The 18,496-nt window shown below is 33.0% G+C and overlaps 2 protein-coding genes and 1 pseudogene across 2 annotated transcripts; all 3 read right to left on the bottom strand.

Moving 5' to 3' along the window:
- Positions 1-3,176: 3,176 nt before the first annotated feature.
- LOC129293521 (LEAF RUST 10 DISEASE-RESISTANCE LOCUS RECEPTOR-LIKE PROTEIN KINASE-like 2.1) lies at positions 3,177-8,039 on the bottom strand. The gene is made up of 3 exons (XM_054931527.1): positions 7,180-8,039; positions 4,467-4,502; positions 3,177-4,374 (listed from the first exon to the last, which is right to left on the bottom strand). The coding sequence occupies exons 1-3, from the start codon at positions 8,036-8,038 to the stop codon at positions 3,224-3,226; spliced, it is 2,046 nt and encodes a 681-aa protein (XP_054787502.1). The 5' UTR covers position 8,039; the 3' UTR covers positions 3,177-3,223.
- Positions 8,040-12,534: 4,495 nt separating this feature from the next.
- On the bottom strand, positions 12,535-13,550 carry LOC129292020 (LEAF RUST 10 DISEASE-RESISTANCE LOCUS RECEPTOR-LIKE PROTEIN KINASE-like 2.5; annotated as a pseudogene).
- Positions 13,551-13,600: 50 nt separating this feature from the next.
- LOC129292019 (LEAF RUST 10 DISEASE-RESISTANCE LOCUS RECEPTOR-LIKE PROTEIN KINASE-like 2.7) lies at positions 13,601-15,086 on the bottom strand. The gene has a single exon (XM_054929512.1). The coding sequence runs from the start codon at positions 14,874-14,876 to the stop codon at positions 14,031-14,033; it is 846 nt and encodes a 281-aa protein (XP_054785487.1). The 5' UTR covers positions 14,877-15,086; the 3' UTR covers positions 13,601-14,030.
- Between the last annotated feature and the right edge of the window lie 3,410 nt (positions 15,087-18,496).

The raw sequence follows: 18,496 nt of genomic DNA on the forward strand, positions 1-18,496 counted from the left end.
TTTTATAAATATACAAACATAATAATTACAGAAAAATAAAAAATATCACAAATTTTATATTGTACATTGATATTTATTAAATTATATTCAATCAATTTTAGAATAAATTAAAATTAATAATAATGTAACGTGTGTAGGATCAAGGTTTCAAGTGAGCAGGTCTTTCTTAGCTTCAAATGCATGTTTTAAAAAAGAGAAAAAATTAATAATAATATAGCAAGGTTTGAAGGGCAGCCCGAGCCTGAGCCCTTTTTTACAGGGCTTATTAGGGTCAGGCCCTCAAGCTCGATTATTTAAAAAAAAATTAATTTTTAAAGCTCAAACTTTTATTTAAACAAGGTCTCCAAACCCGGCCTTTCAGGTTCAACTCTTATTCTCGACTCTATTAACATACACACTTGCATATGATAAACTTTTAAAAATTTGTGAATCCCTGTTGTTAAACCAGAGCTGAAGCAAGTTGTTCCTGATCATCAGACCTATATTAATGCTTGTGAACCTTATATTAATGCTTTTTAGTCATGAATCAAGAGAGAGTGATAACATACCCATTGAAGAGCTTTGCCAAAATGGAGTAGTTTGACGTCCATTTTTGCAGAAACAGAAGAATCTTCCCTCATAGCTCCACTCTCCACCAGATCCAGTACACGCCTCGCACTGCTTATTGTTCATTGTCCATCTCAACCTTAAACCTTCCTCAACGTTTCCATTATCTCTCCCCTCACAACCACTTGAACTTGCTCTACTTGAATCGCCATGATCACGCTCCCCCTGCAATTTTCTACACGCACTTTTCCCAGAACGTAGTGGACAGTATATGTACTTGTCACTTTAAATTATTTTAATTTCTCATCTTTTCAATTGTTCCTTCTTTTTTGTTGGATGCATATGTCATTATTATTACACTCTTCTGCCCAAGATGATCATGAAGTTTCTCATTTTTAACCCAATATTTAATGATTGTCCATAAAAGGAACAAGATATTTCAATTTTTTTTATTTTTTATTCCTTATGTATATATGTTTAGAATTAGATTATGGACACGGATACTTAAGTTTAATTAGATTTTACTTTTTAATGCATTAAAAACATTAGATATTTTGGGTTACACACTTGCATGTGTAAAATTAGTAATTAAGGGTCAATAGCAAGCATTAATTTTGAAGTATTTGTAGCCCTTCCATTCGTGGATTGTATACCTCATATTTATGCCACAATTCTTATCACCCACACTAATTGATCATAAAGGTACTTAAATTGTTTAGATTTTTTTTTTAACGTATCTAAATTCTACAAATAGTACTCCTACATGTAACTCTTTAGTTACTCTAACTAGATATACACGAGAATAATAATGATGTAGTAGCTTTAGAAAGAAAGATTTATTTATATTTCAGTGCATGCTAATACTAATTAGCATGTTCCTCTAATTGAGCTTATGGCGGGTAGAGAAGGTCTGATTGATAAAAATGAAAGAGTGTCGGACTACGTTGACTGTAGGGGTAATTGGAATGTGCAGAAACTCCTTCTTAGGCTCCAACCTCATATAGTCTCTTACTTGACTCGTGCCCCTCCACCCTATGAGGAGAGAGGAGAGGATATACACATATGGAAACCATCCACTGACGATTGTTTTTATGTTAAATCTGCATATTCTTTTCTTTCTGCAGGTAAATGGAGGGATATGGATAGCATATGGAAGAAAATATGGAGACGACTGGTGGTAGGAAAGATAAAATCATTTATGTGGCTGTTTGTACATGGGCGGATTCACACATTTGACCTGAGGTGTTGAAGAGGACTTCTAATAGAGACTAATTACCCCTTTAATTGTGATGAAATCGAAGACACGATGCATCTTATTCGTGACTGTCCAAATGCCTTAGAGAGGCAAAAAATCTTTGTACAAGACAATATTAGCAGAAATTTTCTACTTTAACAAGAGCTGAGTGGGTTATGTGGGACCTTAGCCATACAATTGGCAAGGGTTTTGCTAGGAAGGTTGACTAGGCTGTTTTGTTTGGATACATTTGCTGGGACATTTGGGTGGATGGGTGCAGAAAAGTTTTTGATGCAGGACAACCTTACTCTTCCAACACGGCAATGTATAGCTACTTTTGAGACTGTTCAAATACGAATTTTATGAACACTGCTCCATTCCTATCCCGCGAGAGTAAGCGAACTCTATCTCAAGTGGTTAGGAGAGTGGGAGCAATGAGGGTTGAGGTGGATGGATCAATTTTTTCAAATGGTAGTAGTGGCTGTGGAGAGGCTTTATGGGATGCAAATAATTTATGATTAAGTGGATTCAGTAGTAAATTGATTAATGTTGCTTCCTTTGATTGCGGAACTCCTTGTTATTAACATGAGGCGCTAGTGGTGCTGGGACAAAGGTTTGTGCATGTTGTATATACATTGTGATTGTTTGGAAGCTATTTGGCTGATTTCCAAGGGATGTAACAAGTTGCATCCCTTTAAGGATCATTGATGTTAGGCTTTTATATAATAGGAATTGGAGCTTATCTATTAATCTCATACAGAGAGAATCCAATTTATATGAAGACTTTCCCATAGGTTAGAAGTCAATTTTTGTGTCTTTAATCATCCATCACTTCTAACCCAAGAAGTGGTAAATGATGAAAGCAACCATTCATGTAGCACTTATCGATTATAATCTCCTTTTGATTTGTATCCTCCTTTTTAATGAAAAAAAATAGAAATTTATAAAATACAACTCGAATGATTAATCGATATCATAAAGGAATTTATATTAGGAGAATATAATAAAATTTTAAAGAAAGAATTAATGACAATTAAGTTTCTAAAAAAATTTTAAAAAATAAATTATAAATATTAATTTAAACAGCTTGTAAATAAGAATTCAAATTGCGAACTGATTGTTGTGTTTAAAATTTAAATATTTTATTTACAATAAAAACTCTTAAATTGTTAACTATTTAAATGAATGAAATTTTTTTTTAGAAAATTTGGTCAAAGGCCTAATTAATAATTATGATTAATTCCCTCTTTTAAAATGTAACTGACATTCTCTCTATATATTAACAAGTTAGCTGCAAAGGTCTGATGCAAATCATTTAAATAATACTTCTCACATTAATGAACAAACAAGAAAGGAATAAATACTTGGCAACAATCATCAATATGAATTTATCAATACAATGCAAAGTTGACTAGTCCTCAACAATATGTAGATTATATTCAGTCATGTGCTTATTGAATTTGTTTGAGTCATTTCTTTAGAAGATGCATTTGAGAATTGCACCTGAGATTTTGTAGGAGATTCAAGGGATGGCTTTGGAGGAATCGATAATGATTGAGGGGATCCTTCTAACATTTCTACCACTTTATTCATGGCTGGTCTATCCAATGGATTTGTTTGAATGCACCATAGACTGACTAAGGTCATCTTCCTTACCACCTCTTCATCTTCCATTGTGATCATTAGAGAACTAGCTGGATGATGACCACATTCGAGATCCTTATAAATCCAATCTGGAAAATACATTTCTTCAGTATGTGATCTTCCACTATCATAATTTTTCCTTCCTCCAACCATTTCAAGGACCAACATGCCATAACTATAGACATCAGCTTTGTGAGAGACACCACCAAATGCTCTATTGAATATTTCTGGTGCAATGAACCCTATTGTTCCTCTTGTACCAAGTATTGACACAATACTCTCTTTCTTTTGACATACTTTAGCTAATCCAAAATCAGATATTTTAGGACAAAATTCTTCATCCAAGAGAATGTTTTGAGGTTTGATGTCAAGGTGCAAAATTCTCGTGCTACAGCCCCGATGCAAGTACTCAAGCCCACGAGCAATGCCAATGGCAACTTGGTACAATACCTTCCATTCCAAAGTACAAATAGCATTTGGAGATCCCCTTTTATAGATGAAATTATCCAATGAACCATTTGACATATATTCATAGATTAGTACTCTTTTGTCCCTTTCATAACAAAATCCGACGAGAGTGACTATGTTGACATGAGAGGTTCTGCTAATGCTTGCAACTTCATTTATGAATTCCTCTCCACTTCCTTTAGATTCCCTTATCACTTTAACTGCCACAAGACGACCATCAGGTAGGCTTGCTTTGTAGACAACACCATATCCTCCCTCGCCCAATTTGTTTGAAAATGATTTTGTCATTCTCTTCACTTTTGAATAACTATATTTCCTTGGTACCAAAGAGCCATAGTTACTCATGAAGGATTGAAGATTGTTATCACGATATGCTCTTCTCTCTTTGAAGATTTTCCCGTTTCCTGTTCTGAAACGCTTCTTCCAAATATAAATAATCAAAATCGAGATCAAAGCAAGTCCACCAACTCCTGCTGAAATGGCTGCATTTATCGAACATTTACTCAAAATCTTTGTAAGATTTTGAAGGAAAATAAAATAAAAGCATTACTGATGATCTATTTTTATTTATCACCTATAGCAGGTAGCGGACCCAGCTTCATAGTTGACCCTGCAATTAGAACATTAATTTGGAAATGATTATTATTATTCACTTTATCATCAAATAAGCAAAATAAATTTCGGAATATATCACAATAAATTTATATATGCTTATGGCATACGAGACTTTTCTTTCTATATTTATTTGTGGAAGTATTTTATAAAGACGTACACTTTTCAGAGATTAAGCCTTCACACTAAAATATAAGCTTTATGATTTTGAGCAATATTTATTGATCAATTTCTGATTAACAATCAAGATGAGAATCTCAATGTGCATTTATTTTAGTGAGCAGAGAGAGTCGATGATTGCAATTTGAGAATCATCTCAGATTTTGACGGATATTACAAGGAGAGAGCACGCCAAATAGAAGGCTTTGGAATCAGAAATGGAAGAAAAAGATTGTGGAGAGGGAGTGAGTGCATCATCAATGGGTTTAAAATAGAGCACTGAAATTGACTCCAATACCCTTAAGTATGGTTCAAGATTCACATTTAAATTTGTAGATATAGAAAGCAGGTTGAGAGAGTTATACCCTATTTGAGTTTGATGATGTTGACTTGCAAATTATAGCTGATTGTATTTAATATCATACAGTTATAACTTGGGGGCGTTAGTGTGCTTGCATCCGGAGTAGACCAACCAACTCTCAAATTAAAATTTAAACCTGGTGACGCATTTAAGGGTTTTAACTAATGTCAAGAAAACTGGATTGATAAATAACCAATTGAGATTCTAGCTTATGATTCAATAGTCAGATTGCGGTTTTTTAAAAAGAAAAGATATAATTATAATTGTATATAATAATGACAGTGTATTTTAAAATTTCAACCAAAATAATATAAAATAAAAAAATAGTATCAATCAATATTCCACCATTTTAATCCAAAATATATATACTTATTGTGTGTGTATATATATACATATTTTTTTGCATATATTTTCTTTTTTTCATTATCAATGTTTATTAGTATAAATATATATAAATTATAGTTTATAAATATGAATTAAATTTAAAAGAAAAGTAAAAAAAAAAAAGACCAGTCCCGGTTTACTAATTGATTTTACCAGTTTTGAGCAGTTCAAGATTGGGTTAACTAGTTCTTAATTGGTTCATTGGTGAGCAATTTTCTAGTAAAACTAAACTGAATTTAGGATCAATTTCCAGTATAATTGGTTGGACCACACAGTTTTAACTTTCATGATAAGGTCTAACCTAGTCATGTTCAGAGCTAGAGGCGCCAAATGGAAAAATTTCACTATTCGTGACTTTCAGCGACCATTAGCTTGTGGATAAGTGGGGAGGAAAAGGTAGACTTTGTACTGAAAAGTGTGGAAAATATGTGGGAAAATGATAAATACATTTTATTGAAATAGACAAATGATTATACAATAGTATCACAAAATAAGATAATTATTTTGAAGTACTTATGGACTTGTATATTTTCTTTTGTGAAGTTATGTTTTTGACTCTTATCAAGATAATAAAAAATGTACTTGTTAAAATTTAAACTAAAATTATTAATAATAAAGATAAAATTTTTAATATAAAAAATATAGTTGAAAAATCTTATACGGTGTTTGGTAAGTGAAAAAATATATTTCTAAAAAAAAAGAAAAAATATAACTATCTCATTTTCTAAGTACATTTCTCACACCTTTTCTTAAAAATATTTTTTGGTGTATCAAATATGCACTTAAAGGAGGTTTGACTTTGACCCTAGAATAGCCAAACATTTATTTATGAGAAAATAATAAAAAAAATCTCTCTAAAATATAAAAATGATAATTTGATCTCTCAAAATGTCATAATTTTTTTGAAATTTTTAAGAACTTTTCTGTCATTAATAAATTTATATAAATTATCAAATTGCTCTTATTGGAAATAAATGACTCGTAACTTTCCTTCTTATATTCACAATTTTTTATCTTATATTTGTAACAATATAATAACAATAAGTAATTTAATATGCGAAGTAGTAATTTATTATTGCATTATTGCAAATATAAGAAAGAAAGTTATGAATATAAGAAGAAAAATTGTGAATCGTTTATTTTCAATAAGGATAATTTGATAATCTATATAAATCATTAATGACAAAAAAGTCTTTAAAAACTTCAAGGAAATTATAACATTTCCTGAAATTAAATTGTTATTTATATAGTTTAAAAAAATTTTATTATTATTTTTCCTTTATTTATTTATAATAAGAAACAATTATTATTTATTAAATAATACTCAACCACTCATCCAAATATTCTTTTTTAATAGGAATGGAAAATGGCACACCCTTCAAAAGTTGCCACTCTAGGCTCTCGAACGCGCGTCGTTCTTGGTACAAGAGGAGTGCGCACGCCACTGGGCCACTAAGGCCAAAGGCACGAGATATTTATTAAATGGGAAATTGCCAGGAAGCTGAAATATTCTATATATATATATATATATCCCCTAAAAGTCAGAGGTCATCAAAATTTTCGTTCTCTTGCAAAGCAATTGCAGACTGACCTTATTTGGCTGCTTTAGTGTTAAGCCAAGGAAAGAAGAATCAACAACCATTAATGAACAGGGTTAATATACTTGATAACAGTAAACGCCATGACAAGCCAGAAATCTGCACTGAAAGATCTGCTGCACCATTCATGCATTTTCTTTAAAACACAGGATTCTGATAAAGTAATAAGATACCTGACGGCAGTCCTTCTGAACATGTAGTTTTATGGGGTCCATCTTTGCAGAAGCAGGAGAATTGTTGTCCCTCATAGCCGCACTCTCCACCAGATTGAGAGCATGTGTTGCACACTTCATTATTTACCATCCATTGCAACCCAAAACCCTTTTCTACGACACCCTGCATTAGATCGGGTGTAGCTGATGAAGCAGCTTGATTAAGGTATTCTTCATATACCGGCACAACAACACTCTTGCACCCACTTACATACACTGGTCCGGGAACATAGTAGACTGTTGTCGATGTATCATTATCTCTCTGGCAGTTTCTAACAGTATGTGATTCAGATATAGGAGGACAATCATAGAGAAAGGTCATATTAATTAGACCATCTACATACTTGAACGTCGTTGGATCAATCGTATTGTTCATGTAATCACGTGGACAGATAGTGTCAGAATAATCATCCCTAGCCACTACAAGAACATTTGAAGTCGAGACCCATTGAAGAAGCCGATATTCGAGGCGCCCTATGGTTATCTTTGCGATATTGCCCTCGCATTTGAGCTGGAAATCAGGAAACCCACAATAATCTGCTCTCTCTCCTCCCCAAAAGGGATATGTGAGGTTTTGGAGGTCTCCACAGCTAAAAGAGCTAGTTGAGCAGTTGGTATACTGGCCATCATCGGCGGCAAGAGATGTTGGAAGAATACTGAAAGAGATCAGCAAAGGTACCAAAAGAAAGAACATGGAGGATGATGGGTTTAAGAGAGGTTTCTTGTGGTATCCTAAAATCTGCAGAGTGAAAAGAAGATGAGATGAAATTGATGATGAAACTGAAAAGTGAAGATGATGATTATATGAGCTCATGAGCATTTCGTCTTTGATCTACTTAGCAGATTCAAGAGTGCAGAAAATGAAGGCTTTTGAAAAAGTCCAGAGTCTGAAGTTTCCTGGAAATTTTAGTCATCAAATGGCCAACCCTGATTGATGACAGGAGCATATTCAAATTAGCACATGTATTGATTGCATCACGCACACAATAATTTTGAATTTTTCGACTTGAAGGTAAAGGAAAATAAATGGTTAAATGGAAGCCTCACTTGTTTATGTCCTAGTTGACTTTTTAAAAGAAATTATTGAAAGGGCAAATGGAACCTTGTTTATCCATCATGTTAAAAATGACATTGAAACTTGACTGAAATGGTTTAACAAAAGACTCCCTTCTAGTTCACAATATACGACATTAACAGCTACTTTAGAGTTCTCAAGAAAAAGTAATTAAAAACTTAATATTTTGAAAAATTAAATATTTTTCAATTATATTCTCATGAAATATTCTATATAAATACTTTAATAATAATTAAAATTATAATAAATTACTTTTTGAAAAAGAATAATAAATAAAATAGGTGTATATTTGAAAAAAATTATAAAAACTAGGTAATGTCTTTTATTTTAGACTAATCATGACTCCTAAAAAAATATCTTATATTATAGATATATAAGAAAAAGCAAACTATGAATGAAAGAAGAGTTGTGGGTAATTTTTTTTTTTCTTAATTAAAAGTCTCTATGTCGATTGTTATGTGGTCACACATAAAATTTAAAAGAAAAAGGGAGAAAAAGTAGTAAAAAGGGCATACCCAAAAATAAAATCTAAGATGAAAAACATACAAACAGAGGAAAAAAAAAATAGGATAACTGCATTTTCTCGGTGTCCAAGAGCCATAGTTTTTCATGTAAAATTGAAGATTGTGATCATGATAAACTCTTCTCTCTCTATGAAGATATTCATATTTTCATCATGACATGCTTTGCTCTCTCTAAAAATTTTCCTGTTTTCAATACTCAAATGCTTGTTGCACTTATAAAAAGGAAAGGAAGCAATAGTTAGAAATTTTGCATGGATTTTCCATTAGAGTTAGAAAATGAATTTTCCTCAGCATCAACAGGCAGATTATATATATCAGTTAAGTTCCTCAAAAGGGATATAAAAATTTGCAACTCTTTGGTTAATGGTTACTAAACAACAAAGAAGACACGGTACCTATGAACGAAAATGGAAATTCATAGTATACAGCCTCTAAATGTTGCTATGTTTAAATGATTTCATGTTCATGAACAACAAAGAAACTTGGTTCGTGAAATTAGAGATTTGATCTACAAGGACTGGTCGATTGTCATGACCCGTATGCCTCGAGAACTGAATAGATGTGCAGATACCATTGCAAGACAAGCTCATGGACATAGCAGCGACTTTCAGATTCTCCACTCGTGCCCAGACTTTTGTGCTGAGCTTTAGATTTCTAACAGACTTGGTCTTACTTAGGCCTTTTTGTAACTTTTTTTTTTTTTCCTTTTGAGAAAACATACATTTTAATTCCTGCACTTTACTCGTATTTCATTATAAGTCTTTGTATTTTTTTTTGATATTTGGACTCCTATGCTTTTATTTTCCAATGTACTAAGTCCTTAAATGAATAAAGTGTAAGGACTTTTGATAAACGTAAAATATCAAAAAAAGAAAGTATAAGGACTTAAGACATCGAGAAAAAAAGTACAAGAACTTATAACAAAATACAAGCAAAGTGCAAGGACCAAAAAATATGTTTTTTTTTTTCAAGCTTTAGCTTGCCGTTTGTACTCCAAAAAAAAAAAAAAGAAGAAGCTTTAGCAACATGTCTAATTTACATTATAATAATTTAACAGCAAACTAAATTAAAATTATATTAAATAAAAGGGTAAAATATGTTAATATTGCATTTAAATTTTAAATTATTCAAATATATTAAAAATAATTAAAATTATATTAAAATAATTTGATATAATTGGATCGGACTAAGTAGTTTGAGAGTTTGGTCTCATATCTAGTCCAATTAAAGTTAATTTAGTCTTTTTAATCTCTTTGGTCCTTCGAATCAATTTTTTTATTGAACCAAGTTAGACAGGATAATTAACTTTTACACAGTCCTTGGCCTAGCAGCCTAGGATGTAAACAAAAGCTTGTTAAAAATATTCTATTGAATAGTAACCAAAAGCTTGTCAAAAAATAATGGAAGTGTTATGCATGAAAGAAGAAACCATGGGGTGAAGAAGGAAGCCATAGTGAAAGAGGAAGACAACGGGGATGAAGAAGAAAGAAATGGATTCCCATGTGAGAAAAACTGACATTTGGGTAAAAATATGTTGACATGATCAACAATAATGAATGGTTTCTTTATAAGTTTTTATAATACGACAAATGCATGAAAATTTAAAAAACTAGCACATCAAAGGGAGGAAATTCCTTTTGATGGTCACGACAAAGCTAAACTCTTCATACTGATTGTAACATCTCACATATCTGAGATTAGATTTAAAGACTAAAAAATCATTATTGACCTTTAAATTGGAGTGTTTTGGTGTTTTGGAAACACGTTTGTTGAAGTCAAAACCATGGTTTTGACTTTTGATAGAAGTTATCAAATGCTTCGCTTTTGCCAAAACTATGGTTTTGGTTTTGGTAAATGTGTTTCCAAGAACGTGCTCAAGGGAAGGGAAGGAAAGTCACTCCATTCACCTCTCCTTTCTTTTCTCTTCCATTTTCATGGTTTAATAATGAGATTTGGAGTATGGGAATTCTAACAACGAGATTCAAAATTTCTAGCATCATGCTCTGGGCATAATCTTGTGTTTTGATGAATCTACAAGTTATGGGCGTTTCTATGTTGAAAGATTTTGAAATCGAGTGAACTCTGAAACTTCCTCAAAGTTAGAAGCTTATTAATAAGAGCTGGCAGTCATCACTCATCAGTATATTTTCAGATGGATTATAATCAAATCTTCCATCAAAATTGTCCTTGTTCCCACTGTGTGAAAATGGATATACTCTTGGGATCTAAGCCCTCTTGTATCATTCTCTCTCTCACACAAACACCTGCAAAGATAATATGCTACAATATTTACTTGATTTGATAGATGGAGGATCAAGAACCTCTTTGGAAATACTCATGGGTTGACTTGTGGTCTCTTGATGCTCCATAATGGCCCTTGCTGATGTAGCTGCAATAGTCACTTGGATGCAATTGTTATTGCAGTTTCTCAATGAAGTGTTTTATTGCTGGAAATGCCTTTGTTATTATTTTTTTCTGGCGCTTGGAAATTCTATTAAATGTCGAGGATCTTCGATGGTGCAGTGGAGGAGGGCATGCATCAGTATTGGAAGCACAGAGAAGTAGTAAAGATCACTACAATGCAGAGAATGTTCAGAGACTGGTGGGGTTCTAGTTTCTATTCATAAGCTAAAAGAAGGCTATGCAATGGTATTATTTAAAGCGGAAAAATCTATAGAAGGCCTTTAAAAAAAAAAAGTTACAAACAATCTTTAAAAAGTTACCTTTTTAAATCTATTGAAATGCAGAGTTGGAGTAAGTAATTGCTTTCTTTTCTTGTGCTTCCGGCATTCTCCTAGTTGTCTAGAGACATTAATGTACATTTCTTTCTATGTATTTGCTTTTAGGTGGGTCTGATATGCTTACTGTCTCAGTCACTTAAGTTTTTTGCACATCAAGGACAATAAAAAATTACAAATTTGAAGCTCAAAGTGGTAAAGACCAGATTTCTTTTTTTGGGTTTGAAATCAGTCTGTGTTAACAAAATTAATCAATCATAAATCTGTTTAGTTGTTCTTTCCATTTGACTAGAAAATTTAGGCTTCAACTTGGATCTTGGAGGAAGATCTTCAGCAGAGAGAACTAGAGAAGAATAGAGAAAGTTAAGATATGAATACACAGTACACACGTCCCCATGGATTGCTCTGAAGTTGGTTGCAAATTGGAGGGAGACAAGAGATGGGAAAATTTCTACAAGCATTAGTAAGTTACAAATCTTTGCAAGTATGTATCTCAAAATTCTTAATCACAGCTTGATTTGAGTCCTAAAAAATATAAAAAAAAAATCAAAATCTGAAATTCAACTGCCATTAATGATTTGCTCTAATTTATGGGTAGTTCATTTTTTTTAGCAGATTTCTTTTATAGAATATTTTCTTCTCAATGCATTCATCGGAAATGAGGAAACAAAAGGGTAATCAAGTATTTACATTCAATAAGTACTTGTAATTCTTTAGTTACTTACTCTAACTCGATACTTCAATATAATAGTGATGTAGTGTCCTTAGAAAAAAAAGGGGTTTGTCTTTGAATGCATCCTAAATACAGGCAGATAGAGGACGCATAAGTGCAAGGACACAATTTAGAAAATACAACTGGAATGAGTAATTGACTTCAAAAAGGAATATATATAAACTAGTTAGCCTCAAAATGTTTGGGAATGAAAGATAGATCCGTTTATTTAGATAATGCTTCTTATATTCATGAACAAACTGGGAGAGAAGCACTAGTTGGAAGTTATCCATGAATTTACCAAAACAACTCAAAGATGAATTGTCCTCAACAGTAGGTAGAGTATATCAGCTAACTGCTTATTGAATTTGTCTGAATAATTTCTTCGAAAGATCCATTAGACAATCCTACTAGTGATTTTGCAGGGGATTCAAGGAAAGGTTTTGGAGGAACTGATAATGATTGAAGGGGTCCTTCTAACATTTCTACCACTTTACTCATAGCTGGTCTATCCAATGGATTTGTTTGAATGCACCACAAACTCACTAAAGTCATCTTCCTTGCTATCGCATCATCTTCTACTGTGGTTACTAGAGAACTGGCTGGATGAATACCTTGCTCAGGATCCTCATAAATCAAATCTGGAAAATACATTTCTTCGGTGTGCAATCCTCCACTGTTATAATTCTTCCTTCCTCCAATCATTTCAAGGACCAACATTCCATAACTATAAACATCAGCTTTATGAGAAACTCCACCAAATGCTCTATTGAATATATATTTCTGGTGCAATGAATCCTATTGTTCCTCTTGTGCCTAGGATTGATACAATACTCTTCTTCTTTTGACATACCCTAGCTAATCCAAAATCAGATATTTTCAGGCAAAATTCTTCATCCAAGAGAATGTTTTAGGGTTTGAAGGTGCAAAATTCTCATGTTACAACCCTGGTGCAAGTATTCAAGAACACGAGCTATGCCAATACCAACTTGGTATAACACATTCCACTCCAAAGTGAAAAAGGCATTTGGAAATCCTCTTTTATAGATGAAATTATCCAAGGAACCGTTTGGCATGCATTCATATATTAGCACTCTTTTGTTCCTTTCATAACAAAATCCCAAGAGAGTGACTATGTTGACATGAGATGTTATGCTAATACTTGCAACTTCATTTATAAATTTTTCTCCACTTCTTTTTGATTTCCTTATTACTTTTACTGCCACCAGATGACCTTTAAGTAAGCTTGCTTTGTAGACAACACCATACCCTCCCTCACCTAATTTGTTTGAAAATGATTGTCATTCTTTTCACCTCTGAATAACTATATTTCCTTGGTGTCAAAGAGCCATAGTTATTTATGAAGAATTGAAGATTGTTATCATGACAAGCTCTTGTCTTTCTTAAGATTTTCCCATTTTCGATTCTGAAATATTTATTGCAAATATAAATAATCAAGGTCAAGATTAGAGCAAGTCCACCAACTGCTGCTGAAATGGCTGCATGTATAGAACATGACAACTTGAAATCTTCATGAAAATGCTGAAGCAAATAAAATTAAAGCTTTACTGTATTAATCACCTATGGCAAGTTGCAGAACCCGCTTCTTAGTTGACCCAACAATTAGAACATTAGAGTACTTAGGCACATGTATGCTACAAATGTATGAAGCATCTTTACTTAAAAACATCGACAAATTCTATTCTTTTCGTGTCTAGTAATCGTATGAAACATGATATGATACTTCAAATCATAATTTAACACTACTTATTATAGTGCCTGTCCCATATCAGGCTACAAACAAACATTGGACTCTGAGAAAGTAACAACATACCTGAAGCTGAAGCTGTAGATTCATGTGGTTGCGGTTGTGGACATGAAGTATTTTGAGGTCCCTGTTTGCAGAAGCAGAGGAATTGTTTGTCATAACCACACTCTCCCCCAGATTTAGTGCACGCGTCGTACTGTTCCTTATTTATTAACCATCTCAACCCAAAACCATCATCTAACTCATCCTGTATTTGCTTAAGCGTTGTAATTTGGTCTGGTAGCATTGGCATGATAACACTCGTGCAATTGACTCTATATAATATTCCTTCGCCGTAGTGGACAACGTATTTATCACCACCTCCATTGCAATCTTTAGCATAAATATTCGATTCAGATGGTGAAGAAATGCAGTCGTAGAGCAAGGTCACATAATCAGTCTCATCAACATACTTGAAGGTTGTTGGATCAAAGGTACTGTTTTTGTAATTACTTTTATGACAGATAGTGTCATAATAATCATCCCTAACTAGTCGAAGAACCTGTGAATTCCATTCCAAATCAAGAACTCGATATCTGATGTTCTTTATGATCATGTTTGGGACATTATTGCGTTCACATGTGAGCTGGAAATCAGGAAGACGACAATAATCAGCTCTGTTATCACCCCAGAGGGGATATGCGAGGTTTGAAATGTTTCCGCAGATAAAAGAGTTACTTTTACAGCTTGTATACCGACCATCATCGGCACCAAGAGATGTTGGAATGTCGATAGAGATGAAGGGAGAGATCAAAAGAAAGAACATGGAGGATGATGATGATGTGTTTAAGAGAGGTTTCATGCGGGAAAGAAGCTATCAGAAAATCTGAAGAGTGAAAAGATGAGATGAGACTGATGATACGGCGTAGTCAAATATTATGAGGTAATGAATTATCGTTTCGTCTTTGGTCTACTTAGAAGACATGGAAAGTTCTGAAAATGAAGGCTCTTGAAGAAGTCCAGATTCTGAAGTTTCCTGGAAAATTTAGTCATGAAAACAGAAGCATATTCTAATTAGCAAAGAAAATATATGGTTGAATAGAAGCCTCACTTGTTCAAGTCCTAGTTGACTTTCAAAGGAATTATTCAAAGAGCGAGAGGAGCCAGCAACTACAGGTGCAAAATCCTAGCCTAGAGGATTTAATTTTAAAACATTTTTATGGTCATCCATCATGGTAAAATTGGCATTGAAACTTGATTGATATCGACTTTTAAACGGGGAAAAAAAAAATTAAATTGGACCGACTGTGGCTGTTGAAACAACTGCAGATCAACAGTGACAGATATTATACTCTGCAATATATATGATATGATATGATCGGAGTACATTCTATACTTATTTAAGGTGATGTTTTAAAATAATCTTGACTGTTCAAATTTAATTTAAATGATTTAAATTTAATATATATAATATGATATAATATTTTTTTTTTACTTAAACCAAATATTAGAATAATATATTATTTATCATTGATTCTACTCTTTTTAGAAACATCGAAATGAGGGAGAGCATAGCCAGCTCTTATAATCTAATTCCTTCTGTCTTCAATTTTCTAACGATGAAATATTGATCTTACTGTCACTGGAGATTACAGCTTCGGCACAGTTTTGAGGAACCTTTCCCCTGCTTTGTTGGCCCACCTAGAAGATATATAAAGGTGGAAGAATCACATCAAATGACTATTTAAAAACACATTAATACAGAATAGATTATTGCTAAAATGAAAACGTGATTTAGTTGTTTTTAAGTGGGACTTATTGTTAGTCTTTGTCTGTGAATAATTTTTTAAAGTAATTCTTGGATATGATTTTTTTTATAAAAATCTTTAATTACAAAAATAAATCCAAACATTCTGAAATTACTTTAAAATCCCTGACGTGATATTTGACAAAAAGAGTGAATGAGAAAGGGCAAAAATAAATCTACTCGTCATCATTTCACACGCTAGTGCTTGGTAAACTGTTATTATTACTTGTAGTAACCATAACATTTTAATAAGTATGAATTAAAAAATAATAAATATAGTATTCTAACAAACATTAAGGTGAAAAATGACAAATGAGAGTATTGTTTTGATAAGTATGCATATGAAAAATGATAAGTAACAATAGTAGTTTAACTTGACAAATTTTGTCAATGTGTATGTATTTATTACCCTGTTGTCTGTCACACTAGGATTGGGAAAACAAGGCTAACAATATTGTGTGAAGACTAATTCATTGACTGTAACCATTTGAATCTACATGCATGATTAGAGTCAAATCACATGGGAGGGGGAAAAAAAAAAGAGCCGTTACAGTAGCCAGCAAGAGTTAAAAAATTAACAGATTCAAGATGGAAAACATTAACAGTATAATAAATTAAAAAAATCTGATGCAAACATCTCAAATTTTATGAAAATATTTTTAAAGGACCAAATTCGATGTTCAAACCTTTAGAATTTTTCAATGCATGATAGGGATTACTTATTCAATGTATTAACCTTTAGAACTTTGCAAGTAATTAATGATGACTTATTTAAAACTCTAACCTTTCGAAATCTACGTTATCTATTAATGAGTTTCTTAACTAGAATCAAGGTTTAAGTGCTTAAAAACTCTAAAGGTTTTAATGTTAATGTTTAATAGTGCCCAACATTCATGTACATCTATTGCCTATATAAGGCATGCTTGTGGAGTGCTCAGAACAGATTGTTCCTGAGCTTTCGAGCATCCCTCTTCCATCTCTTGAGTTTTTCTTTCCTATATGTGTACTTCTGTTGTTCTGGCACCCCTATTGTATACAAGAAAGGTTTGTTTAATTCTAAAGAGTTGCCGCATTCAATTTGCGTGACGAAATAACTCTTAAGGAAAGTGTCTTCGAACACGACTTAAATCAGATTATCCAACATAATTCCCAAAACAAAGAGTGGTTCTTGTATCTAAATATGTTACAAATGTAATCTTGTGAAGATTATTGGATCCATTGGGCATCCCATTCAACATACAGAATTCAAGGTTGTAGATTCTGAGATTGGTGAAGTTCTTCCACTTGGTTCAAAGGGCAAATTAAAAGTTAATGATTTTGTTCTATATAAGTATCTATATTATTTGTGTGTGAAATAGAGATAGAGGGATAGAGGGAGTGTGCGTCTGTTATGAGTTTATAATTGGATGTGACCCTGGAGCAGTTTCCCTCCACAATAGGAATAAGAGGATAAAATTGTTGGATAAACTGGCACTCAAGAGAGGGGTTAATTGGGTAACACTTAAAAATTTTCAAAAACACAAAGAATGAAAAACTTGAGTGAGAAGGAAAGAGATGAAACATAAGATTTATCCTAATTCAGCCTAAACTTAGCTTATGTTCAGTCCTCAAGATCACATTTGAGATTTTCAACTAAAATCACATGCTTCAATGGGTGCTTACTACTACAATACAACTCATAAGACTTTAACTTGTCTTGATTCAACCAATAATCCTTGCTACAATTCAGCAAGTTGTTACAAACACTTGAAAAATACATTTTCAAGATAGATTACAAATAAAAGCTTATAAACTTATGAGAGCTTTTTCATAATTCTTTGCAAGAATGATGAATGAATGTTAAATGTTTAAGCACAATTTAAAAGCTTTTTGAATGCTCAGGTAAAGAAAAGTTCACTCAAGGATCAGAAGTTATATGCAAGACTTGAATTGTATCACATATATAGTTTTGGCAGTTGAAAGACCATTAGAATAGTGTTACTAGCTGCTAGTGACAAATCTTATATCCAGACATCACACATGAAATGGCTCATATCAAAGTTTCAAATATGCATATTTGACAAATCAAGCGTGAACCTCAGGGTGTCTCATACGTGTTTTGGAATAAATGAATATGCAAACTATTCTATGTGTAAAAACTCATGTGCAACCCTCTGTTGAATAATATCGGCGGCGAACGTGTGTAACAGCAAACTCCTGACTGGTTGCTTGAGTCGTGCCCAGAAGGACACTGTCCTTAAGAACTATTCCGGCACACCCTCGAACGGCCGGAAGTTCCCCAGGATTAAACAAGCACTTCCTCGGTGGAACGAGGGAACAGAACAACGGAGACCAAACGTAATTACAGACGCACACAGATAGATTGGCAGAGGGAAGAAGAGAGAACCGCGAGAACTCAAGAGGCTTCTGTTCTGTCTTGCTCTGTCTGAACCCATGGCTATATATAGCCCGAAGGTGGACATGAACGTTGGGAGGTTACCACCGGTTTAAAAGCTCGGTTACAGTCTCATAAAAATTATTTAAAAACTTGTCTGGAAACGTTGGAGTTACACAAAACGCATTCAACTCTAGAAACGTTGGGAACGTTTGGGAAGACAACCGTTTAGAAAAAATTAATTTGTTTTAATGAAAAAAACGTTCTTGGTTTGACTTCAAACTCCAGACAGCCAAAATTT

Source organism: Prosopis cineraria, unplaced genomic scaffold, assembly GCF_029017545.1.
Source record: "Prosopis cineraria cultivar Desert tree isolate PC_DT_omini unplaced genomic scaffold, ASM2901754v1 PC14, whole genome shotgun sequence".
In the NCBI taxonomy this organism is placed as follows: domain Eukaryota; kingdom Viridiplantae; phylum Streptophyta; class Magnoliopsida; order Fabales; family Fabaceae; genus Prosopis; species Prosopis cineraria.

Coding starts and splice junctions, on each gene's coding strand:
- LOC129293521 (XM_054931527.1), bottom strand. CDS start 8,038: ATGCTCATGAGCTCATATAATCATCATCTTCACTTTTCAGTTTCATCA. Junction 4,503..7,179: donor TTCAGAAGGACTGCCGTCAG/GTATCTTATTAC, acceptor TTCTAATTGCAG/GGTCAACTATGAAGCTGGGT. Junction 4,375..4,466: donor GGGTCCGCTACCTGCTATAG/GTGATAAATAAA, acceptor CGATAAATGCAG/CCATTTCAGCAGGAGTTGGT.
- LOC129292019 (XM_054929512.1), bottom strand. CDS start 14,876: ATGAAACCTCTCTTAAACACATCATCATCATCCTCCATGTTCTTTCTT.